We start from the raw sequence: 26,875 nt of genomic DNA on the forward strand, positions 1-26,875 counted from the left end.
GGAATAAGAATGAATTTAATAAATATGGTTCATAAAAATGCAGACTGGGATTTTCATTGATGAAACTTGTGCACATGGCAACTCCTTGTTGAAATCATAAAAAAAACTTTGACTTCTGTATAGCACAGCAGGATTCAGAAGTAAAACCCTTTTATGAGCTGTGCTTATAATGGTGATGGTGGGATATCTTTCATCTGGGAAAGATCTAAAATAAGATTAGATGTAAGACTCTAGACATCCTGGCTATTGTAATCACAGAATCAATGACCACAGGATCAAAATACATCTAAATTTATCAAAATATCACCACAAATAAAGCTTTGTCTTAGCAGTGGTGGGTTGTGCTTGGCAACATGCAGTTTGTTAAATGAGTAAATACATTATTAATAATAATAACAATAATAAAGGCAAGTGATTTATATACTTTATGGAATATTATATATGATACTTAAGTGTCCAGAAACCAATTATAAAAGCTAATTTCTTTTTAAATGCCACAGTAAGTGAAAAAAATAGGGCCTAATCCAGTTTCTCTGCAATTAATTGCTACAGCTTTTGAAGCTCTGCTGTGATGCCCAGAGGGCAGGCTGGCATCCACAGCCAGCCAGGCAGTGTCTCAATGGCTATTATAGCTTCTATAGGTAGCTGAGGAAAAATCTCAAAATCTCAGGTGGGTATACCAAGATCTCACTTTTTTTTAACTGGATTGGATGCGGCAGAAAATTCATGGCTTTGGAATTCCTTCCCCTTTATACCAACACCAGAAAGAAAGAGGACGTTGAAAGAGGAATAAAAGTAATGCAAAAGCTCTAGCAGGAAATGTTGGCCATGGGATATCTTCCCAGTCTTCTTTACTGCCGAAATACAACTAATTTCTGTATCGTCCATTCCAACAAGCCACTATCTTGGAACTTCCTCACTCTCGTTTTTTTTATTGTCTCAGAGATTTTGGACATTTGCATCTATTTGTTGATTTGCTTCAGCTCTGAATACAACTGCTTCTATTGTTTGTTACTTCAGGTAGTGTATTCTACCCTGAATCTCCTGGAGAATAAGTCTAAATTAGGGGGTCAAAGAGCTCATTTCCAAAATTTACACCTCCACTGAGCAGCAGACGTCTAACGTTAACTCTTATGAACAGAAGGAAGCCTACTATTTAAACAATCTGTTTTGAAAGGAATATGGAGATTTACTAAAATAATTCATTAATGTTTATTTTGTTTAGGATCACCCAGTGGTCTTACAGTGTCTGTGCTGCCACCAGCATGTGTGAGTGGCTGCAGCTGGATCATGCAATTCCTTAAACTACTGAGATTATCTATACATTGTTTCATATTTTCCAAGCCCTAAAATTTTCACAAAATAAGTGTGAAATCTTACGCTATCCCAAGTTATTGGCCCCTTTCTGTCACTCTGAACTAGTATTCCTGGGAACTGAGAAGGATATCCTTTGCAATGCCATCAGCCTGTGGGGAGGACACGTTGAAATGGTTTCAGCCTAATCTGGTAGCAGAGTGCCAGCCATGCAAGGAAATAGATGTAGTCAGGATCTCTACTCCCTGCCCAAATTTGACAGTGTCTGATATTTATGCCAAGGCCAGATTTACCTCACTTTTTGCTTAATCATCCTGAATCAACATAAAAATTCTTGCATGGGTATCAGATTTGTGTGGGACACAGCCAGAAGAACAACTTTGATTTATCCTTGACCCTCCAGGCCCTTTCTTCTCCCAAGTGATCAAAGTTCCATTCTGAAATCCCATTTTTTATAGTATCCCCAGCCCATATAAGGAATACTAAACTGTTTATATAGTATCAAAGACAGGCACCTACATTAAATAAGATAAATAACCCGAAGAAAATAAAATAGGAATGAAGGTTGTTATAAGTTTTATCCTAGTTCTGAAAGATTATGTTCAGCATTTATCTCTGCAATTCTTTATACAAAGATCCGTTTATTTTTGCATTTTTTTAATTATTATTTTCAATCATTTGTTTATAAGGCAATGCAGCTTCATGAATTCATCTGAAATGTAGGAACTATAAAGACAGTTTTACAAATTCCTATTCATTCTGTTTATTCTTATGCTTCCTGCAATTACAAAATAGAAAAGGTTAGTAAGTAGTTGTATAATTATAATATCTCATTTTTTTCGTGAAACTTCAGTCTTCACTTGGATGATGCAAAACACAGATAGCAATAACCATTGTTTTGATTATGGAAGTGACAACACTTGGTGTATCTAGGTGTGCACAGAAGCAGAAGGGAAATAAATATCATTAAAAGGTGTTTTTTTATTATTATTATTGTTTTCTAAGGACCAGTCATATAAAATCACTAATTCAAATGAAAATTAAATACATGGGAAAAAAAAAAAAAAAAAGAGCAGGGTTAGATTTTGTTGTGGACATAACTCACAGAAAGGGCTATGTTGACCTGACAGACACTTATGACTTACTGCTCATTGTAGGTAAACAATAAAATATTGTTTTAAAATAATAATAATTTAAAATAATAAATAAATAATGTTCTAAAAATAGAGCCATATAAAAGGTCTTTTTCTAAGCATTAGATTTTCACTGAAATCTATATATTTCTATTGTGCATTCTTCTACTTTTCAAAGTACTCTAGCCTTCTTCCGTCTAATCCTTTTCTCTAGTACTTTAAGTTTCTGTGTACAGAACATATTGGAAGAAGAAAATAGACTGTATAGTTCCAACATAACTCCAAACACCAAAAACAGATAAAAACAGTTATAAAACAGCCAAAGTCCAGCTTTCCATGGATGGCACTTCTAGTCAGAGGCCAAAGTTACATATACTGTATTATACCCTGCACAAGCCCTACTCAACAAAGATTTCAAATTGGAAGAAAAATGTGAGTAGTCAATAAATGAAATGTGGATTACATAAGAAAACTTTAAATTACTTACAAATTATTTGATCAAGTGCAAGGATTTTATTTTGGGGAAAATCCTTTAAGTAGAAAAGCAGGCTACAAGGGGGAAAAAAAATGTGTGTGTGGGGTAGAATCCAAATGAGTTAATTCTGTCTCAGTGCAGGTGTTACTAAAATCACTGATAATTTTGCATTTTCTGTCTGTCACAGGAAGAAGATACAATGATAGAAGAAATGTTGGAAAGGAATTGGCACTTCTTTAAGTATCTTCCAAACACAGAAGTATGACTATATTGAATTCCAGGATCAGAGCTGAAGTGTTTTGTCTGAAGGTGTACAATAAAAGCTAAGTCAAAAACAGGAGGGAGAAAGGTTAAATGTAAATAGTGTATGCTAAGATGCAAGTATAGTCCAGAAGTGATTGCAGATGAATAAAGACAAATAAAGATGAATAAAGAACACTGATTTGTAAGAGCTTGATCCACAGTCTGTAAAGAACACTAACTCACAAACCAAAATACAACAGAACATGTTATTTAATAATGAAAAGCCCCTAAGAACCAGTAACAACATATCTGCCGTGAACCAAGCAAACTATTCTCAAGTGCCTTGTTTTCAAAGATTATCACAACACACGTTTCCCTGGGCAGCAGGATTTTCAGTTCCCAGAAATAAACTGTAACATGTGGCATTAATGAGACAAATGCCTACAGTTTTCAGTCTGTTAAAACTCATAACCATGGTGATAATGACCCGATTATAAGTGCACTGAGTATATACCTCCCAGCACTGCTTAAGGGCTGAATTCTTGTGATATCAGTGGGTAGTATTTCCCTGGGAAACCGTACTTATTTTGTCCGTGATAATTAAGCCTACAGAAGGTTCTCCTAATAAGAATAAAATATATTTCTGCAGAGCTTTCTTTTTTTTTTTTTTTTTTTTTTTCCTGGTGTGTTCTTTCAAATACACATAGCTAATATTCTTAACTACATGCCCATCCAGAGATGGTAGGCTGTCTTGCATAAAGGACTGTACTCTTTACGAAGACTCTTTTAAAATGTATTTGGCTTCTAAGGAAGATAACTAAGCACATAAAGGAGAAGGAGACAATGCTAGTCACTTCAAAATAGGCAGCTGCATTCATATTCATATTACCCTCTTTAATATTTTAAACATTTAAATAGTGACTTAGAGGAAATTTTTCATATATATGTGACACCACTGTTGGAAGAAGGTATCTTCTGAATGACTGGTACATATAGAAGAATGAACAAAGGCATGGCAGAAGAAGAAACCCAAGGAAAAAGACAAAACTGGAGTGATTTAATATTTTGGAGCATCATCTGATGAAGAGGAATAACTTTTTATGCAAGGAAGCTAATAAATTGTTAGGTAAAACCAGATCCTGCCACCATCACTCACTAAATAAGTCCTTTCCTTCATAAATCATTCAGTGGGATTAATTGCATAGTAACAGTGCTTGGCAGTTCCTAAAATAATTGGAAGTCCCCAGCGTAATTACACATCAGCAATCAGACATAAGAGTTAACCTAGACACAATGGCGTCCATAGTCCAGTAGTGCTGCAAGGGGGCAAGGATCACTTCATGGTGGTAGGCAAAGATCTGTAAGGGATAAATCATACCTGTGAGCTATAAAACCAGGTGTATATGTGGCCTTGATATGGAATAGAAGGGTCACAAGGGGCTGCCTGGCTGGATGTTATCACAGCACATATTTTTCATCCCCTATTGCCTTTAGAATTTTTCTGTATGACTCCCTGTCGACCCTACCTTCAGGACTTGTCTTCCAGCCCATGTTTCCTCACCTCGTCATCCCTGTACATTCAAGTCAATGCTCATTTCACTTTAAGAAAAGTTGATCACATGAATAAGACCTAACTGTATTTTCTGTTTAGAAGTGGCTCTCCTTCCAATGCAGTGGGGTGGTTTCATGCTGATGGACAGCTAAGAGCCACCATGCTACTCTCTCACTTCTCAAAAGAACAGTGGGAGAAAATATTATGAAAAGAGACTCATGGGCTGAGATAAAGGCAAGGAGCTCACTCACTAACTATCACCATGGGCAAAACAGATTCAGCAAAGGGAGCTTCATATAATTTATTGTCTATTTCTAGCAGACTAAACTAAAAGGAAATTAAAATCCTTCCCTTACCATCCACCCTCTTCTACTTCCTCCTTCCAGGTGGTGCAGGGGAATAGGGAATGGAGGCTGTGGTCAGTCAACAACGCTTTGCCTCTGCCACTCCTTCACAGTCACTCCCTGCCCCTGCTCCATGTGGGGTCTCTCCCATGGGATGCCATTTTAGGAGTTTGCTTTTTGTTGGTGGTAGGCTTTTTTGTTGTTTTTTTTTTGTTTGTTTGTTTCTTTGATTTTAGAATTGCTAGTATTCTAAAGCAATACCTCATAGGCATGTGACATTTTCAACACATTTTCCATCAGCTGTTTTGTTAGTATAAGACTGACTTTTTAATTTGATGAATCCACTAACTGAGAAAATCTGGAATCACTACCATCTTATTTTTCTGTCAACTGATGTTATATGACATAGCAGAGTCAGTAAACCTGATGTTTCAGCAAATGAAGTAAATTGCAAAATGTTCATTAACCAGGAAAAGTGAGATAAGAACTTCTTTCAAATTTTGGGGGAAGGAGACAACTTTCAGTTTCACTGAACACAGCAATAAAACTTACCAGTGGATCAGCATAATCCCTCTCACTCCTTTGTTTCTCTATTCTCAGGAATGCACTGTGAGCTACACTGATACATTACAATGACAAAGAATTGAAAGGTATTATCCCCACATTAAACATTAAATACCTTGGAAATCAGAATATTTTATGAATTGGAAATGAACTCAGACTATCTTAATTCTGTTCTGTTTTTACATTCTTATAAAAGATAACAATTTTGGGGGACTGTTTATTTTCATCTGATACAGAGCAATCACTTGTCAGTTGAGGTCTATTTTCCACTATTTCAGACAACAATTTGTTAACTGCTAATTGCAGGAGGATCCACATGAACATCAACAAACTTTTGAATCTATGCTGTGCGACAGGAAATTTAGAGAAGAAATGAAGACAGTCAGGAATGCACCAGCTTTGAGCTACCAAAACATATATAAATTAAACAGCTTTCTAAAGATAGCTGGGATAGAAGTGGGGAAGGGAAGAAAAAAATGATTATTCCTTGTGCTATTCCATAACAGTAGCTCTGCAGACTTTGCAACACTTCTGAGGCTCTGGAACTTGAAGCTGAGGAATTACCCCAACTGAAATTGCTGGCAACATTGACAGTTCTGACATTGGAGCCACAATCTTCCCTTTTCAAGGACATTTTAAATCCACTGTGTATCAGATGCTATATTCCCATGTATCTTTATCTGAAGCAACAGGAAAGCTCCCAGAAAATTACGCTGTCTGGGCAGGAGTGCCAAAACCTTTATTACCTGCACTTCCAGGAATCAAGGGTTGCATCAGCCTTACGACAAATAATGAGGATAGGCATTCTCATTGAAAAAACAAGTTATTCTTTTTAACAACTTTTGAGGAATACATGAGAGTGAAGTTCTCTTATGGATAAGTAATGGACTTCTTAGTAAAGATGCAATAAAAGCTCAATATTTTATTTTTGTTTGCACTTAGATACTTCTGCTAACCCACATCTTGAATGAATACTACTAGAATTTTTTTTCACAACTTTTATTGCATAAATAGAAAGCTGAGCAAAAAAATGATAATAATAATAAATGAAATCTATATATTTTGTTTACGAGATAAAATTAGATACAAAAAAGAGCACAGGTTACAAATTAAAATAATATTTCATGGATATAAAAATCTCATGGTGTCTGCAGAATGCAAAAGCAAAGAAGCTCGATGAAGTATAGTGTACTCCCTAGCCCTCACTTCTTTTCCAAACATAATAAAATTATTATATAATGCACAAAAAGCTCCAAAAAAAAATCCTGGAATGCATAATGTAAAGGGACACCTTCTGTCTTTATTTAGCCCAACTGCAAAATCCCATCCAAGGACTTCCCAAAAGGATTAGGAATAGGATTTATATCTTCATTGCTCGGTTTCAATATACAATGCTGAGGATACTGGGATTTTTCATTGTGTCCCCATCAGTTTTAAAAAAGATAGAACAATTTCACAATTTATAAGACTCACAGATATTATTAGTCATAGTAATACTGCAGTTGGATGGAAAATCATTGTCTTAGGTTGGGAACGTATACACAAAAATATAAAGTCTTTCTAGAATCAGAATACAAAGTCAAAATATTCCTTTGTGAAACCACAGGAAAAGAAGGACAAGATTAATATAAACATTATTTCTGCATAATTTTTAAACATTTTGCTTTTTACCTGTGGTTGGTTTTAAAAATTATATATATTAAATTTTTAGAAAACAAACAAACAAAAAAACTTGTATTAAAAAAAAATGTGTTAAAGATATTAGGACTTAAAAATAACATCAGAAGAAGTAAAGTCTTTAAGCTCAAAAATCAAAGTAAGAAGAATAGGTTAATTAAGATCCAGATTTTCCACAGAGATCTTACCTAATATTAAATATTTCAGTACAAGTTTAAAACTTATTTGCAATGTCTTTGGTAGCATTATTAAAAATTTACTAATTTAAGGTATTCCCACATTTTATATTTCCTCCCATCAAATGCATAGAAACTACAGAATTATTTTTGCTGGCCATAGCACTACAGTTCCTAACATTCAGCACCTCATATACGTTGACATCTGCAAGAAGGACATTTTACATGTCCACTTTATTTTACCATACTCCAGTCAAATTACCCCTTTTGGGGTTGTCATTCTAACCTCTCAAAAGAAATCACATTACTGTCCATAATATGCATGTCTGCTGGTTTGCTCTCTACATAAAAAATTGAATGCTTTTAAGGATTTATTTTTAGGCTCTATCCTTATTACTTCTTGCCCATTTATTCCTTCTGGTAAATGACTGCAACACATTTGCCCTTTCTGATTCATTATTAATGCCAAGTCTCCATTTATAGTTTTGTACAATTCTTATTTTTATGTGAGTTTTTTACACTTTTTTTCCTGCCTATCAACTTATCAATTACAACTGATCTATAGTTTAATCATTAAGCCCCTCTCAGATGTTCAAACTAAAGGGAAATTCTTGGCTAAATTTGTTGTAGAAAATCAAAGCAACTTCATATTGAAGTTCTTAACTTCATTTAATATGAAGTCTCCTTTTTGCTAGCTTTTGCTAGCTACTTTAGGTTCATTGTTCTGTAACTTTGAATAATTGTGCTGTTCCATTATTATTGTGTAATTTAATGTGTGGGAAAAGCAAATACTCAGCCTTTAAATCCCATGGATTTATGTAAAGACATAGAAGAAACAGTTGAGATGGGAATCTGATTCCAAATTTTGCTGCAATAAATACATATATTGCTGACGATACTAAACTGTGAGGAGCTGTTGACTCTGTCGAGGGTGGAAAGGCCTTGCAGAGAGATATGGACAAATTGGAGAGCTGGGCAATCACCAACCATATGAAGTTTAACAAGAGCAAGTGCCGGGTCCTGCACCTGGCACAGGGCAACCCTGGCTATACATACAGACTGGGCGATGAGACACTGGAGAGCAGCCCCGCAGAGAGGGATCTAGGGGTTGTGGTTGACAGCAAGTTGAGTATGAGCCATCAGTGTGCCCTGGCAGCCAGGAGGGCCAACCGTATCCTGGGGTACACCAAGCATGGTATTGCTAGCCGGTTGAGGGAAGTGATTGTCCCGCTGTACTCTGTGTTGGTGCGGCCTCACCTCGAGTACTGTGTGCAGTTCTGGGCACCACAGCACAAAAAGGACGTGAAACTGTTGGAGAGGGTCCAGAGAAGGGCTACAGAGATGGCAAAGGGACTGGAGGGGAAGATATACAAGGAGCGTCTGAAGTCACTTGGCCTGTTCAGCCTGGAGAAGAGGAGGCTGAGGGGAGACCTCATCGCGGCCTACAGCTTCCTCACAAGGGGGAGTGGGAGGGGCAAACACCAATCTATTCTCTTTAGTGACCAGTGATAGGACCCGCGGGAAAGGTGTCAAGCTGTGACAGAGGAGGTTCAGGTTGGATATCAGGAAGAGGTTCTTCACCGAGAGGGCTGTTGCACACTGGAACAGGCTCCGCAGGGCCGTAGTCATGGCACCAAGCTTGTCGGAGTTTAAGGAGAGTTTGGACTATGCTCTCAGTCATATGGTCTGAGTTCTGATTTTTGTGTAGACCTGTCTGGAACCAGGAGTTGGACTTGATGATCCTTGTGGGTCCCTTTCAACTCAGGATATTCTATGATTCTATGATATATCATGTATAGCATATTGATACAGATAATACGATTCTTATTCAAAGTAGGCTAATATGACTGGCCAGCTCTTTCACTACAAAAATTATTAGAGACTTGGGATTCAGAAATCAAATCTCTGGCACTTATCTTTTAAACTAAATGCATGTGTTGCTTGGTATATATTATTTGTTAGGGAAAAATATCAGAAAATATTTATTATTAATTGAAACTCAATTACCAAATTGGCTAAAAATAGTAAAGCACAAAACACTGTGTTAAATCTGTTTTGAAGTGTATATGTTTGCTGATATTTTCTATGTCATTTAAGTGAGTTAAAGGAGCAATGTTCATAGTAAAAATAAATGTAAGCACTTATGAACTCTACCCTAATTGTAAGACTCGGAGTACTGGGTGCTTAATTGGATAAATGAGGTTTTATATCATCCAAGCAGTTTTGAGGACTTCATTTGTGGGATTCCCACAAGATACAGGAAATGTCAGTAGCATTTGGTTCTTTGTCGCCCAAGCAACTTCTGAATTCACTGCAGGGTGGGGTGTTAAGGAAACCTTTGAGGGATTACATAAAACAGCATAAATCCCCAGTGGTCTGAAAAGTAAAATCTGTCATTTACTATGATTAATCTTCATATGTAAATTACTCATAGAAACTTCTCCCACAGAGTTCCTATTTTTGTTCCAGCTGCCAGTCTTCAGGCAGAACTATCAGTGTTTACAGGCTTGTTTCAGACTACGCATAGCAGAGAAAGCACCAGCGAAGAAAGACTGGAAAAGGAGGCATTTTATTTATGATATTAACTTGCTATGTTAGGTCATCTTTCTGCAATCATGAGCTCATGGTAAATAGTTGACAGTAAATACACTGAACTTTTTTTTTGAGGCTAAATTTTATGACAATGCAAATATTCACACAGTTCTAGATCTCTACTGTGTCTCTACTGATCTCTGAGTCTCTACTGTGAATCAAACAACTATTGTAATCATTAATTTTACCTAATTTAAATTCAGATAACATTTTTTAAGCAAACAGAAAGCTTGCTGCTATGGTAGTGAGCATGGCTCTTGACAAATAAATAAATAAATAAAGATTGGGAAAGGTAAGGCATAAATGAAAGAAACAAATTTGCAGTTGAATTACTATTTGAAAGAAAAAAAAGAGTTGGTAAAAAAAAAAAAAACAACAAATCATAAACTCAGAGCAGCTTTCCCTAAACAGAATAAATTCCCCTTTTTTGTTGTTTTTTTTCCTCTGAGACCTAGTGTTTTCTGGATAATTCTATTGTCTTATTGCCTTTCTGCTATAGATTGGAAAGGAGGAGGGCTGAATCCAAGTTTCTCAGTTCAGTTGAAATTTATTGGAAATATGAGTTGGTACTTGTGTGTTTTTTTTTATGGTCTGGTCTTTCAAATTTAGTCTGTCAAACTAATTGGAAAAAAAGATCATTTATTTCAAACTTAAGCCCTGTCATCCAGGTTAAGGACTGGGAAGTTTTTGGTTATGCTCAACCTTAAATATAGAAACTTTTAATGTCACTCCAAGATTTGAAGATTGTGGAAGCTACCTTTAGCAAATGAGAACTGGAAGAGATGTAGGAACCAAACTATATTTTCTTGGTATCCCTTAAAATTTTAATGTATACACAAAAATATCTTACAGAATAAATGCAAGCAAATCTATCCAAAACTGCACTTCAGCTCAGGAAGTAAAACGAAAACTTCAAATAAAAGTTCCACAGTTTATTCAGAAGAACACAAGTAAAACAGAATTCATATGTTTGCATTAAATAATCAAAATACTCCTAAGTACATGCATATAAAATAGTACTCAAATATCTCTAATTTTACTGTAACAAAAGACCATTGTGAAATGGAAAAACAAAGAATAAAAAAAAAAAATCTTGAGAGGTAGGAAAAACAGCTGGGTGGCAAATTCCTATATAGTCATGCCAATATCCCATATTTTCATTGAGAAATATGAGATCCTCCCCAGTATATATCAACATTAAGTTTGATGGAACATTGTGGAGTTGTACCCTGTTGTTTTCCATGTTTCTGACAGTGAAAATACCTTTGCCCCATGGCATTAAGGATGTTTTCATCAAACTCTTCTACTAAACCTTAACTCATTCACCATCTATAAAGATTCATGAATGAACAAACTGACTGCTTTTTAGAAAGGTTCGGATAGTGAACGAGTGAGTCTTGATATTCTTATTTGATGAAGCAGACAAAGAGATAATATTAATATGCAGAATACTGCTCTTAGACTTAATCTCAAGGGGCAATGTTATCATGACAAAGTGGTGTGCCTAGATGAAAAATCCTTCAAATCATCCTGATTTGTGGTAATAGAAGGCCCTGCAAAATATCAAGGCCCATTCATTAGGCCTTGGATGTGGACAGATATTTCATTAATGAATTTATGTGCAAAAATTGTTTAGAGTACAGAATATTGTCCAAGGATTTGTTTCATTCATTTCTTTCTGAACCTGATGTAGATGAGAATACCTAGAGCAAAGAATGATGTCATAAAGACGAGCACATTTCTTCAACCAAAAAAGAGACCAAAAAAAAGAGACCTCGAGCTCCTGTGAGCATGAAAATCTAGAGAGAAGTTCAGAAGAAAAAGAAATAAAAAGAAAAAAAAAAAAAAGAGATATCAAAAGAGATAGTATATAACTGCTTTTACTGTGTGCTGTAGACACTTGCTAGCTTCCTATATTTTCATGAAGACCAGATCCTCCCCAGTGTAAATTGACACTGAAGTCATTGACAAGCTTGATTAAATTATCTTAATTATTTTTGCTAATTGTCTTACCATTTTTAAGCTCCTGGTGCTCTGGAGTTTAACAGTTGTAATGCTTGAATTATTTACCTCAAGAAAGAACAGCATAATTTTTTACCCCTGTGTTTGTGTAATATAACAACTGCTTTCTACAAGATTATTTTTAATAGATAAATCTATATGGCCAAATGAAAAAATTTCAAACATACATTAAAAATTGAAAAGCACAGGTCCTCATGTATATTCTAAAAATAAATAAATAAATAAATAAATAACTTTTAACATTATCTAAATTGCTATGCTTTATGTGTATTTAGTGTGTTCATTTCTTCCAATGATATGTATGGTTCAGTATTGCCATGAATATTGTATTTCAAACAGACAACCAGATTAAGAATAAAGTCTACTTAAATTGACTAAAATAAGATGGAAGAAAAAAATATTAATGTACCCCTTCAATCCATTTTCTCTATTATCAGTACTATTTTATCATCGCTTTACACAGTAAGGATTTCATTAGAAGACAAAGAAAAAAACACGAAATGATTTTCATTTTCAAGGCTTTATGTACTTTGGAGAAGATATATTCCTTACAAATCTGCATACTAGGTAGGACACTGTATACCAATGTCCTCTACTTAGTAGGATTATTAAAACTGTTAGAAAAAAATGAACTAGTATAGCTAAGATGCTATAGTACATATTATTATATATTATTATATATATTATTATTTTACTTTTCAGGAAGCAAATATCAAAGGTAGAATGCTGCAGCTCCCCCCAGGAACACGGAATGTAGCTCCTATTTTGTGGGAATTAGAGGGTTAATTTTGGTAATCTGAACAAAGAATATGAAAACTGGTTTGATAAATTAGGAAGATGATGGTTGAGTTTGAATGGAGAAAACCCTGATCTCAATGATATTGATTTGTGCACAGAGAAACCATGTTGACTTCATTGACTTCTATGGAGCTTATTTATTGTGTAAAATTGCACCATGCAAAATTACAAATAATTTTGTTTTGAATGCTTGATTCAGAAAACAAATCTGTAGAACACTGATGAAAACACCATCACTTCAGACATTAAAGAGTTGAAAGCACAGTATAGCAATCAGTTTACACTATAGAAAGCATCCTTCCTGGATGAGTTTTTTCTTAAAGGCAGCTTCCGCCATTGCATGTATTGATGTTGTAAACATTATAATGAATTGCTTGCATTATAAAGTTTTGCTGTCAAAAATGTAAATCCTGCTGTAGTACCAAGTGAAGTCCTGAAGATAGAAATAATTGTGAATTGCATGAGAATTCAATGATATAAGTCTCATTATCCGTTGCCTCTAAAAGATTTAAACATGAAGGATATTTTCAGAGGTGTTTGTATCATTAAATTAATAAGATTCAAGAGGAAGACCAGATTCAAGTTTTAATTATAAACTCTAAAAGCAAAATACATGAAAATATTTTATAAATTCTATATTCCATATATATGCCATATATATTCCATATAGAATTTATATCTATATCTCCTGTCCTGTCCTGTCCTGTCCTCTCCTCTCCTCTCCTTTTTCATCCTGTCTTTTGTTTTTCTCCTTGCTCCTCTCTTGACTAAACTACATAATTAATTTAACAAAGTTGTTCAGTTTGTTATGTTCCACTATGTCTATTCTTGGTATATTTTGTTTTATTCTACTTTATTTTTATTTATTTTATTTTATTTATTTTTAAGACTGAAGAATAATTATCTAAAGTCTTTCCAAAGTATATATCATAACATCTCCATTATGTGCAATTTTGTTGCTTTGAAAGCATCTTATGCTGTCACCAACTAGCTGGCAATGTTAGAACTTCTCTCACTCATTACTCCTCTATACGCTTTACTGAAAATATAATGAGAAAGTGTAGTCTGTGTTAGAGGCTGCTAAAGCATATCCTTTTATGATTGTCATGTTGCAGCTGCTGTGATGCATGGTGTCAATTATGTTGCTGAATATGCACTCCGAGATTATGTAGTAAAACGTGACTGCATGAACTTGCATGTGTGACTCCCTCCCCCCACCCCCCACCCCCCTTTTCCTCTGACTGGGATAGCGAGGGTCAGATTCTCTAAGGAATTGTGTTGTTTTACACCAACTTGTGGGAATAGAAATGTTGTTTTTGCAGTGTTACATTGTTTAGAAGGAAGGAATGTGGTATTGAGATATGCTTACAGTGATAAGAAAGCTCAGCAGGTGACCTCGTAAAATGCAGACAACCAGACTCCTTAGAGCAATCAGGTGAAAATCACTATGTTAAGTCAAGCCAGATAAGGGGAGAAAACATTACCACCTCAAAAACAGGCCGGCAACTGAAGGCCAGGCATTGTCTGTGAAGCATCAGATAGATTGTGAGCCTGGATTACCCACTCCAGTGGGGAAACAGGGGAGGGTCCTGTCATCAAAAAGTATATAAACTGTGTTTTGGAACTAGTAGGTGCGCTCTCCTGCTTGTGGGGCGCCCGCCATTGCAATCGCGAATAAATTACTACTTCACTGAGATCCTCGCCTGAGCCGAAGTTACTGGCTACGGAGTGTTTCTCACAAACTGAAGAGCTGACCTCCACACTACCTCTGAGGAAAAGCAGATGTGGAGTTTCTACTTAATTAGAACTCTACTGTCCAAATGAATTAAGGTTGTTTTTAATTTTATCACCTTAAACTCCTGAATAAGATCTGGCAATAAATCCCTAACCTTTACAGCTGGTGTATTCTTAGAATTAGTTTACGTCCCTACGTAGCAGTCATGATATTTTGTAATGTCTATGGCAATTTGATCCAAAGATCCCCAACAGCTCCCAGACATAAACGTATAAAGCCTCACGTATTTCAATTTTATAATGAGACTAGCACAAATTCTGTGCTGTGCAGTAGCATGTGCTACTGTGATACCAGAGCTACCAGAAATTGAGCTATCTTCAGAAAAAAGAAGGGATATAGCTGTAGAAATTCAGGGCTGCTTCTGAGCAAATAAACCCTGTTGAGCAACATGAAGTAATTGTCTCAGCACATAATTATGGTACTGCTTTCAGGTCATGCCCTCAAAAGCTTCAAAAATTTTGCCATGAGGCAAAACTGTGGAAACATTTAGAGTCTGTCAGGAATTTGGCAAGGGCAGCATTTCCACTTTTGATTGCAGCAACTAGTTGAATCCACAGGAAACCACACTCAAATAGAAGGTATGAAAGAAAAATTTAGAAAAAAAAAAAAAAAAAAAGGCAGGAAGTATTTTCAGACCAGACAAAGAAACAAAAATATAGTCTGGATTTCAGTCCGAGTTTTGATTGAGAAGCTAATTCATTTAATATTTACGTTTCCTTTCTAGCAGTCCACTGTGAGATGGGGTCATTCATATATAATCAGATATATTTACCATCACAATAGAACCCTGTTCTTATAAACTACAGGTGTTTCTTATCTGTTCTGCATATCTGTTCTAGTGTAAATTTCATTCAGCAAGTGTTTAGCACATCCTCTTAACTATCTATGGTCCTATAAAGCTGTGTGCTCTTCTCAACATAGCACTTCCTCAGAGCAAATCCTACATTCAAGAGCAACAGTAGCCAAGGGCAGGCAGTGGTGTAAGCTAATTCTCACTAATAATGTCATTCCACTAAGTGGTGGAATTGACAGTGGCTTCCAGTGAACAGGACTTAGGGTTGCTTATAGGGGTAAGAGCTTATACTGCTGTGTCTCCCCATTGTGTTACACTCAGAAAGCAGAAAAACGTTTGGACATTTTATTTATAGCCCCCATCTACCCACCATTGAAAAAGTCTCCTAATTAGGTGCTAGGAGAACAGATGCATGATCTCAGGGCAGTACACTGAGGTCACTCTGCCAGTGGGCAAAGACAGAATACTGTCACAGAAGGTGCTAAGGAACCTTGTGACCTTCAAATGTTGTTTACACCATCCATCAGTCAGTGAAGGAAAAGGTCAGCCATACAGATAAGGGTTATTTTATAGTGCTAGGTCTCAGGTCATTTGACCTTCCCCTGGACATTCAGTTATGGTTAAATCTTCAACAGATGCAGATTAGTATGGCTGTACAGAGGTTAGAGCATCAGTGAGTTGGAATAGCTGAGAACATTGCTCATTAAACACAAACAGAAAGAAAACCTTTCCTGGCTTTGTCTGTATTATGCTTCCATAAATTTACAGGATTATATAAAACACAAGGAGCACATGCCCCATCATCCTAATATGCATGTTAATAGGGAGACTTAACAGTTGTCAGTGCATCTGAAGAGAAATATTCATAGGAAAGAGCTTCTAAAATGAGTATACAAGGGAAGTAATGTTGGATCTGTAATATTTCAAACACAACAGGATGTGCATTCATGTAAATATGCAAATTAGATGCAGCTCTCAGGCTTTTGGCGAGTTTCCAGTGATGCCCTTAAGGCTGCAAACTGTTGATTTAACATACGAGCCTAACTACTTACACTAAAATGAATGCATTAAAATAATATTGAAATAATGCATGTATCAGGGATTTTTAAATAAGTCAAATATTGATATAGGCTCTGGGTAGCTCCCATGAACATTTGATTTCCAGTTGGAAAATCTGACTTGGTGGTTTTTCCTCTTTTTATGTGAAATAAACAATGTCTTGTAAATGTAAAAATGTGAAGCTTCAATCAGTTGTGCTAATGTCGTTTTTTCTTGTTTTGATTTGGTTTTGGTTTAGTGTTTTTTGTTTGTTTGTTTGTTTTTTAAGATAATTATGTCACAATCAACAAACCTGATTATAAATACATTTGATTAACAAACTTGATTTATCAAATATATCTTTTGTACTCCTCTCATGCTGCACAGTAACAGATTTTGGTCTGAATTACAGGTTTGTTTTACAATAGATAAATAATAATTAAGCTTGAAGACTTTAATGTTAATTCTCATTTCCCCCTTCCTAATGTTTTCCTTTCTCTGTAACAAAAATCAGCTTTTCTGACAGAAAACCATAATTATGAAACTTATCAAAATCTTATCTTCCTGATCAGTCCCACAAAATAATGTATCAAGACCTGTAAGAAAATAAAATAATAAAAAAAATCAGATACTACATATCTCAATGAATTTGAGTTGAAAATATAACAGTTGCTCAAGTATTAATTGTTTTAAGTACATAAGGGAGAAAAATATTTCATTATATGTGCTTTCCAAAGAGTTTTTTCCATTTTTGTTTGTAATATTTGAGAAAACATATATATCCATAGTGATATATACATATATGTATATTTTCTCAGAAGACTGATTGAGCTTGATTATTCACATCTAATATTTGACGTAATATTTGGCTCTGCAGCTCAAGAGACTTAATGGATCCCTCTCAATGTCCCATCTGCACAAAACTTAGACCTTAATCTGTGGAGAACACACTAAAAGAAGAAGCTGGAAACATTAAGATCTAAATGTACAAACATAAAAACAGATACAGTTTGTGAATGGATGAATTACTCATTGCTATCCTTACATTTGACTGAGCACTGCTCTAGCACTTTTGAATGCTCATCTTTTCCTGTCCTAGACAAATCCATCTTCGGTGGTGTTTCAAAAGTAGTTGCCAGTGCCCCTCTGCTCTTGCATGCTTAGTTTTTTTCCTTCTGCCTCATGGTCCAGTAGAAGAGAGAATATTTCTTCCCATAATATTATCGTGACTTTTTTTTTCCTTTTAAATGATCATTAAATCTTATTGATGTATTACCAAGTTACAATGCAACCAAACAGAAAATATCTCTTTCCCAAATCAGTTAGCCTAAATGACAGATTAAATAAGTCAACAGAAGAGAAAAATTGCAAGAAGAGGCATAGAATTAACACAGCAATTTGTTTACGATATATATCATGGTGGAATTTGTAAATAAAATCCTTTTCCATTTTAGGAGAAAACATTTTTATTTTTAAGGAAAGAATGTGTCTTCATGATCTAATTTCTTGAGGAATATTTTTAGAGGTGTTACAGTCATCAAGACAGACATTTGAGAACACTACAAACAGAAGAACATGGTTGTGCAAAGTTGTTTTTAACTAAAATTTCAGTTTCAGATTGCCCATAGTTACAGGAAATGTGAAAAACAAACAAGCCAACAAGCATATATAGTATCAAATGTCTCTTGATTGTTTTGGAAGTCCAAAACTCCAGGAACACCTTTATGGCAGAACATTAACATTGATAAAGAAACCCAAACGATTAAAAGATTGTTTTAAACTGTATGAATTTGTATGCAGAGGTAATGCAGATGTTCTTTGCACAATATAACGTTAATTCATATTCATGAAAACACTGGAATTGTTTACAGACCAGCAGCCTATTTAATCAAGCATCATGTCTCCAAACATGATCAGAAACCTGTTTCAAAAGGTAAAAAATGCACTACAGTATGTAGTTATATGATCCAAAGAACCAAAGTTAAGGATACTTTTACTCCTTACCTTTGATTCTGGATGCTCATTTGTGCACTGAAGCATTGTATTTTATCCAGAGTACTGTGTATTTTGATTTGTGTTTTGTCTTGCCTGTTCTGATTTTTCTGTCTTTTGTTTCATTCAGGTACACGTTCCCAAAAGGATAGCTGAGTTTTTCCTAGTAAGGGCATGAGTAATACCAAGCATATTGATATTCTCAGTTCTTTCTTCCTAAATATAAAGAACTCTTTCAGTAGAGTAGAATCTAGTATACAGCATATTAAAAAAGCCATCTGAAATCTAACTAAAATTGACTGATAAAAAAAGGGAAAACAAGGAATTCAAAAAATAACTATCCTTTTAGTCTTTTTCTTTTCAATTAAATGAAGTTTTATGTACATGCAAATGGTGTTTAAGACACGGAATTGCTATCTGGGAGTGAATCATAAATGATAGTGTCAAATACTAAATAGATTCTGAACATAATATTTTTTGTTAACTAGTCAGCAATCAAAAAATGATTGTGTATTGCTCGAAAAACTTATAAATTTCACAATTTCAGAGATTTCTAAATGTGGGGAAAAAATCATCACCTGTTCCAATACCTTAGTATTGGATTTGTCAGTAGGGAGTTACGGCGAAGTGAAGGAACATTTCTTGGACTGCCTTTGCAAATCCCGTTTTACCTCTCATGAAGAACATTTTGAGCAGAGCTGTGTAGAGCAAGGCAGACAAGGCTTCTGTGAATTAGCCCACGCAGAAGTTTACAGGCTAGGTTCACTCCCCTCCCTGGAGCAGTCCAGGAGGGGAAGGCACAGAGATGGGTGATGGCCCCCCCTGTCCTCAGGTCCCGCAGGGTGTTACTACTGCCAGATCTGCCCCCAGGTTTAACCGCAGGGATGGTGAGATCTGGCCCTGCAAGCCTGTTGTCTAACTCAGTTATTAGTATGTTTTAATAAATAATCTGGAAATATTCTATTTACACCATGGATCTGGACCATTATTTGATGGCTTTCCAATGTAACCACTGCAGTGTTTCAAAAATCTGTGTGGACAGAGAACAAAAAAATGCCTTCTCTGTCTGCTCGTGTTCAGTGTTCAACCTAAACAGGTTTTTATGTTTAGTGTTCTAACAATAGAAATCTGTAATGCAAATATTCCCAATCTCAATGAAAGCAAGCTATAAAATGAGTGTTTCATGTATCAGTACTGTTGCATCTGATGTGAAAACCATTTTCTAGAGACCTGCTGCAGTCAATTACCCAAATCAGATTGGCGTATGGACTACAACTTGTATTTGTATCCATCTCATGAACAGTGGGGGTGTATAGAGAAAACTTGGTCGTTTTGTGGTATTTGTAAAAAACATTCGACATGTGGAACGTTCATTACCTAAATCATTAGCAAGCAGGGTTTAATTTTGTATTATAGCACAGAATTGCTTTAAAAATGCACCTAATAGGAGACATTTCTTTCAGAGATTGCTTTGCTTCTGCATTTCTATGTTCTAGCACTTTAGTTACTACCTTTTCCTGCCAATAAATTATCTTAACAAAGAAGGAAAACTTTGCCTGTGCTTCGATGGAAGCAGACTAGTTTTAAAGGTTGCTGCAGATCTTCATAATGAATGATGAGATTGCAGAGGTAAGTCAGATCAGAGGGATAGGTAGTAGGACAGTCTGCAGCAAGATTCTGTGATCCAGCAGGCAGCCCCCAGACGAGATTGGACTCTGTGTTGGTTCTGCTGGGTTTTCATCTGTTATGCCTGAAGAGCCAAACACTGTCTTGCACCTGCGGATGACCAGCTCTGAGCTGAGGTTAGTTGCCAAGATGGATGGGACGGGGGAATATCCTCCATATAACAGCAGACAAATGAAGTGGTTGCTGCCATGCCACAGATTCTGCATGTATGTAAAGGACCCCGCACTCCCGAGGACGTAAATTTATATTTACTTAAGTAATAACTACAGTAGCTGAAAAGTACAAATTGGCTTCAGATGGTCTTTAATAAAGACCCTAGTTACCAGTGGTCTGATCCAATAAATGCAGTGGATTCTAAATCACATCTTACATTAAAAGCCTCACAATTAATGTGCTTTCAACTGCAAGTTGCATTTTGATTTGCTCTTCAATTCTGGAAATGGACCGAGAGCAGTTATTTCCAATATGAAACATTCAGCTAAAGATTTGCTCAAAAGAACAGTTGTTGCTTTACATAATACCTGCAGAGACACTGATCTTAGCCAACTATCCTCTAGTGCTATGAATGACCTACTGCAGTCAGCAGGTTGGGTATTTTAACTGTACCAAAGCAGTTCCCAGCAGAAAATAGGATGTGCCTCCACAGTTCTGTAGAACCAAGAGCTCCATTTATACATCTATCTTTGAAAGATCAGTAAAAAATAATTCATGTCAATCATAAGAGTACACTAAACTATATTTAAAAAAAAAAAAATGCAAGGGAAAACATAAACTATACGTACCTGTAGGCAGATATAAGTCTGGCTATAAACATGATTGGTGAACACACATGTAAAGATTGTCTCAATGACCTAATACTTCTGTAAGTGACATTTGTAGCATTAAAATTATATGATGCTCATCGAGAGTACTATCTTCAGTGTGTTAGACCCCTCTCTTAACTGTCTTTTTCATTATAAATTTAATGCTTTGATTCAAGTAAGAAAATGATTAGGACAAAATTTGTTATTTTCCTAATCAATCTTTTTTTACTAATCAAAACATCTCTCCTGAAAAGCAGCTAGTGAATCCGGAAACATGTCTGAAGGTTTCTCTCAGAGTACTTCCCGTACCTTTATGGCAGTGGAGGCTATCTGGATGTGGTGGAGTCTGCGCAGAGTGCTGTCCCTGTCGATGAAGTAGGAGGCTGCAAGCTGGTGCAGAGTCTCCAGAGTCACTGCAGAGCTGTTGGTGCTGGGATCACTTCCTTCTGACCTCTTGCTCAGCTTCCTTTTGTCCACAAAAATTGTGAGTGACTCCTCTCCTGAGTATGGAAACAGAAACCACAGCATTCATCAGTGACATCATCTACAGCTCTTGTTTTGCCAGAAATAAGGTGGCAAGCTGTTGTTTTCCACAGCTGTTAAATAAACACCCTGGTGTCATACTTAGGTACTTTAGTGCCTAAGTACATGCATGAGAACTTCCATGGGTCCAGTGGTCTGACCACTATCAGTGTTTATCCTCCCTCTCTGATATTTCTGAGAATTTATCCACCTTTATGAAAGTAAAAAACACTTTCTATTTTTTCCATATGAAGCACCTCTGAAAAATCAAATGAGAATTACTGTTCTTTTTTTTTTAATGCCTTATAAGAATAACAACAATAAAATTGAACATATTTATGCCTAAAAAGCAGTGACACCAGGGATAAATCTTCTACACTAATTCCTATTTATCATTTATATATAAATATTATGTAGACTTCCAATCTTAATCATATAAAAAATGTGTCTATACAAGATTGCTCAATACCTTCTTTTTTTTTTTAGTATTTAATGTTAACATAAAATGAAACCAAAATAATTCTTGTGTCTTTTTGTTGTTTCCTTCTTCTAAAATAATAATCTCACTTGATTTCAGAAAAAGAAAGATAATACCTTCTTATAACCTTTATAAACTGTCAATATGTTTATGCTGTGTAATCAATTCAGTAATGATAACATGCTTGAAACCTGATTTAAGAGATCTCTTAAACCAAATTCATATCATGAAAAAGTATAAAAATATATAATCAGAAGCTTAATCAGTTTCTTTAAAAGCAAACAAACAAACAAAAAGGGCGAGGGGGTGGGCAGGGGACAAAAGTAACACTTTCCTAACTTCTAAAGCAGATTTGTTCTTCCAAAAGCAAAGAAAAGCTCCAGCATGTTAGGTTGTGGTTTTCTCAGTTCTATTCTCTCTAAATAGACATGGGCAAATACTTGAGTTTAGAAACTTTAATTCCCATGGGATAATTAAAAACAAAAACAAAACAAAATCTCATTCGTTTAACTGAGCAGGTTCTTAAAAACATTTTAAGTAAAGTGTTTCTGGTAATGTTAAATTTATAAGGAATATTCTACATTAATTGTTTACTTTGTGGATAATTTTTCCTGTATTTCAGGCTAAACAAGAATTCATTCATTTTGTGTTTTATTTAGACAAAGCTCTTTTCTTCAGAAAATGAAATAGAAAAATAATTTATTGACTCAATATTTTATTCTGTGCAACTTATGTAAAAAGTAACTATTAAAACACTTTTCTCACTTTCTAAACCTTTATTTGGTAGGCAGCATTCTTCTGTGTTAATTTGCTCAAGAGTCAATAAATAATACCATTATACCCATATTTTAGGTGCTGAACAGCTCCGCAGAATGCTGTTTCCTCACTCCTGGAAAGGAGACTATGCTGATATGACCTGACTTGCCACTCGCTCTAGTTTCATTGCTCATGCATCTGCTATGGTGGCATTTTGCCCATTCAAGGGAAATGATGGCAATTTCAGATGGGCTTATGTGCCAACAAATATAGCTGTAGAGGGATACTGTGTAGGACAAAAACATGACATCTTATTTAAAAGGAGATAATTTTGGTGGTGAGCAATGTTAAACTCATGTCTCTATGCAGAACACATCTGCTGACACATTACACACAGCTACTTCTGCTTGAAAAAATTCATTTGTGTTTGGAGAAAGAGGAATGTGTTCATGTTAATCAGTCTTATACTGTTTCCCAGTCTCTCACAAGTTCAGAGGACAGACTCTTCAGCCCGTACACATGTAAAACTGCTGTTATCCAGTATTCTCTTATCTAACTAGACCTGCAGGGCTTGCCCAGTATATTCATTTTGTCCTGGAAGGGACAGCTGCTGCCCAGAATATTCCAGCTGGAGTCTACCTCATTTTTTTCCCACTCTGTTTATGCCTCCCCTCCAGTAGTTTCCTATTGAGTAATATTTTATTTTATTTTATTTTATTTTATTTTATTTTATTTTATTTTATTTTATTTTATTTTATTTTATTTTATTTTATTTTATTTTTATTTTATTGTGGTTTGTTTGTTTGTTTTGGTGCATGCAGTCATTGAAGAAGGTTTTAATTGCTTGAACTCCAAAAAACAGGAATCAAAACAGCCTCCATAAGTAACAGGATTTTACCATCCAGTTACCTAATCTGTCTGCTCTAATAAATAGACATGCATTCACATTTTATTTAATTGATGCCAAAACCTCCTGCAAAGCAGACTAGGTTCACTTGGCAGGAGAGGCATAAGCATGTTTTATGAGCACAGGCGTGTGTGCCACATTTTGCCACACCACCCTGATGTGAGATGGTGCGGATCTTGTGGCCAGGTGGGCCATTACCCACACTGGGATGCTGCCACCCTGCCTGCAGTGAGCAGAGAGCTGGAAAAGCACAGAAAAGTCTCATGGCTGGTGCCTTGAGAGAAATTTGCCATCAAAATCTGCTCTAGGTTCCAGCACTGTTGGCGTTCAGTTATGCCTATGAAATAAAACCTGCCTTTTCAAAACTTGCCCTGTGACACTAGTCACAATACGAAACACCTTTCTGAAATGAAGAGCGATGGAGTGAGCTGAAATGGGAGCAAGGGGCCATGGGCTTTGTGCAGCTGTTTGTGGTGCTTTAAAGACACAGCTGTATCAGTGGTGCTTTAAAGACACAGCTGTATCAGAGCAGACAATACCACAACTCACAGGCAATAAATATAATTTTCCACTGAAAATCTGGACTGTAGAAGGAAAAAAAAAAAAAGAGGTTCTTTATGTTTCACTGGCCAGTGAATAAACTTCTGGTTTAAACTCACCGAGCCCTTTTGATTGATCTGTGTTAGAGATTAGTAGGGGCAGTGAGGCTGTTTCCATCAAAATCATCTTTCAACAGAATGCTGATAAGCTTTATTATTAAAACAGTCTGTTTATTTTTCTCCCATCAGAAACAGTTGCTCTCCAGTGGGTGAAGATCAGAGTAGTGATAAAAATCCTCCCATTTCCAAAAAGAACCTTGAAAAAGAACAGTGTTGTATGTTGCTTTGTTTTGCTTTTATTAGAAAATGTCAAGAAAAATCACCTTTGAATCTCTCCACAGCTATCACATCATCCTATCCTCATGGTATTGTTTGACCCCATACTTGCTGCAGCAGTTGCCAGTGGGTGCGTTTTGGCAGGCAGGATCCCCTGCCAGCATGCTGCACTCATCCCCACCCCTGTAGTCTGTGTCCCTGCTCCCTAACAGATATGCTTTGTTTCTCATGCTCTGTAACTGGATTGAAATGATTTTGAATGTTTGTTTTGATTTAGATCACATTACAAGGTTGAGCGAAGGCACACAGCTGGAGTGAAGGGGCCTTTGATGTAAAATGAAGGAAGCTCTTTCTCCTCAAAAATCTCTGCATTGCTCTTGAATGGCATGCCAAACTAATTCATCACTAATATTCTCAGGCACTGTGGTGCAATCAGATACATTTCAAAAGTATTTGATGTTCAAAAGGCATCTTGCATATTCAGGAAGTATTTCATCTTACAGAGCTGATATAGCAATTGCTAGATAATGGACTAAAGTGGACTGAAAAACACAGACCTCCACCATACTTTGTTACTTGGGCTCTACCATGTAACTGGAGAGTTGTAACAGGGTTCCCTTTTGCACCCAGAACTGTTGGCTTTGTAAAGTAACACCATTGATTCATGTTTAATTACTGGGAGACAACTTGAATTTTAAATTTATTTAGGAAAAGTTAAACCCATGCCAAAAGAAACTCTTCTGTCACATCTGAAACATGAGTTAATTTTTTTTATTATTATTTTTTTTTTTAACTAGTTATAGGCTGAAAATGGCTAAAAAGACATCCCGGCTTTAGCTAAAAATTAACTGTAATTTTAGAAAACTATTCAAGGTTATGAATTTTAAAAAATGAAATGGATTATGGCAGGGAATAAGAAGAAAAAGTGGTTATTCAGCACTGGATCCATACAACTGTGTCTTCTGTAAGCTCTAAAAGCAGTATTCTCTCTACTTCACAAAATTCAAGAGTCAGTTTACTTTACTTTCTCAGGGTTAAAAGAGATAGCATAAAAACATTTGGTCATCCTTACGAAAAATCCTCACATGATCCAATGACTGGTTCAAGAAATTAGCAGACTTATATGCTGATGCTTTATTACCATGTAGCTGCTGTCATTGCTAACGGATATTCACCTGGGGACTGGGGACTGGCATTCACCCTACAGACTGACCTTGGCACAGTATATACTAATGTCCCTGTGAGCCCTGGAATTTGCAAGCCTATACCTTAGCCTATATATTTCTTTCTTTCTAGGTTTATTTTTCAGGATTTTTACTTATAAGTTAAATGACTGAGTTGAGAGAAATATTCTATGTGCTGTTTTTAAGAAATGAAATAAGTATGTAGAAATTTACCTAGACAAATAACCCATCCATTTATATATGACTCTTAAACAGTAGTTTATAAATGGCATTCAGATATCAGAAATTAATTCTGTGTGTATCTTATTAATATCTTCAGGAATTATCTAAATAAAAACAATGCAAATAATCTTTTGCATAGTAGAATAGAATAATGCCATAACAACTGTAACTCAATATAAATTTATATTGGAGTAAATGTATTTTGTTACACATAATAATACATATTCATATGTTTTTAATGTTTAGCCCTATTTTCTGCTTCAGTTATTGAGCGATTGTTTTCTTGTATCCACAACTTTGTAATGACAAAAGGATCACGTGCCTTGATGTTTTATATTTTCATGTGTAGACTGAGTAGTGATAGGAGAAAGCAGTGATTCAAGCAACTCTCATCAGTTCCTGATAGAAAATGAGGAAATGATTAAAAAAAAAAAAAAAAGAGAGAGAGAGAACACTCGAAAGCGGATATATCTGAGCATCGTCCACAGTTACCTACTTGGAGCTCTGTATTCATACATGTAAATGTATCTTAAAAAGACATAAAGGTCTTTGGTTTGTGCACTTCTCAAAAGTTTCTTGTTAAATAGAATACATCAGTTACAATAGCTGTAATGCAATATAGTATTATATGTATATAAAACCATTGTTATAAAAAATCTCTTAGTACCACTAGAAAATCTATTCCTGTATGAATCACAGAATATACCATTAGGGTTTTATCAGATCAGTTTCCCAAACTTAAGCAGATGCTGATGGAAGTACACAGCTTCAAATACTATATAAATTAATGCTTGGCCAGATGTGGCATCATTTCTGTGGTTCAACTGAATAACAGTGCATATTAATTCCATATATACCACCTGTGAAAGGATTTGAATATTTTCTTCCTTGAGCAGATAGGAAGAGAAAAGAAAGAGAATATATCGCTGGGCTT

The 26,875-nt window shown here is 35.6% G+C and overlaps 1 protein-coding gene across 3 annotated transcripts in view; it reads right to left on the reverse strand.

The window, feature by feature from the left end:
- Nucleotides 1-26,875, reverse strand: part of BRINP3 (BMP/retinoic acid inducible neural specific 3) — a 245,326-nt gene that overhangs the window by 79,107 nt on the left and 139,344 nt on the right. For all 3 annotated transcript variants that reach the window (XM_080602066.1, XM_080602067.1, XM_080602068.1), the window contains exon 4: nucleotides 21,307-21,497. In XM_080602066.1, the coding sequence (XP_080458192.1) occupies nucleotides 21,307-21,497 (191 nt within the window). The remainder of the gene's footprint in view (nucleotides 1-21,306; nucleotides 21,498-26,875) is intronic.

Source organism: Anser brachyrhynchus (assembly GCF_964034855.1).
Source record: "Anser brachyrhynchus genome assembly, chromosome: 8".
Classification (NCBI taxonomy): Eukaryota; Metazoa; Chordata; class Aves; order Anseriformes; family Anatidae; genus Anser; species Anser brachyrhynchus.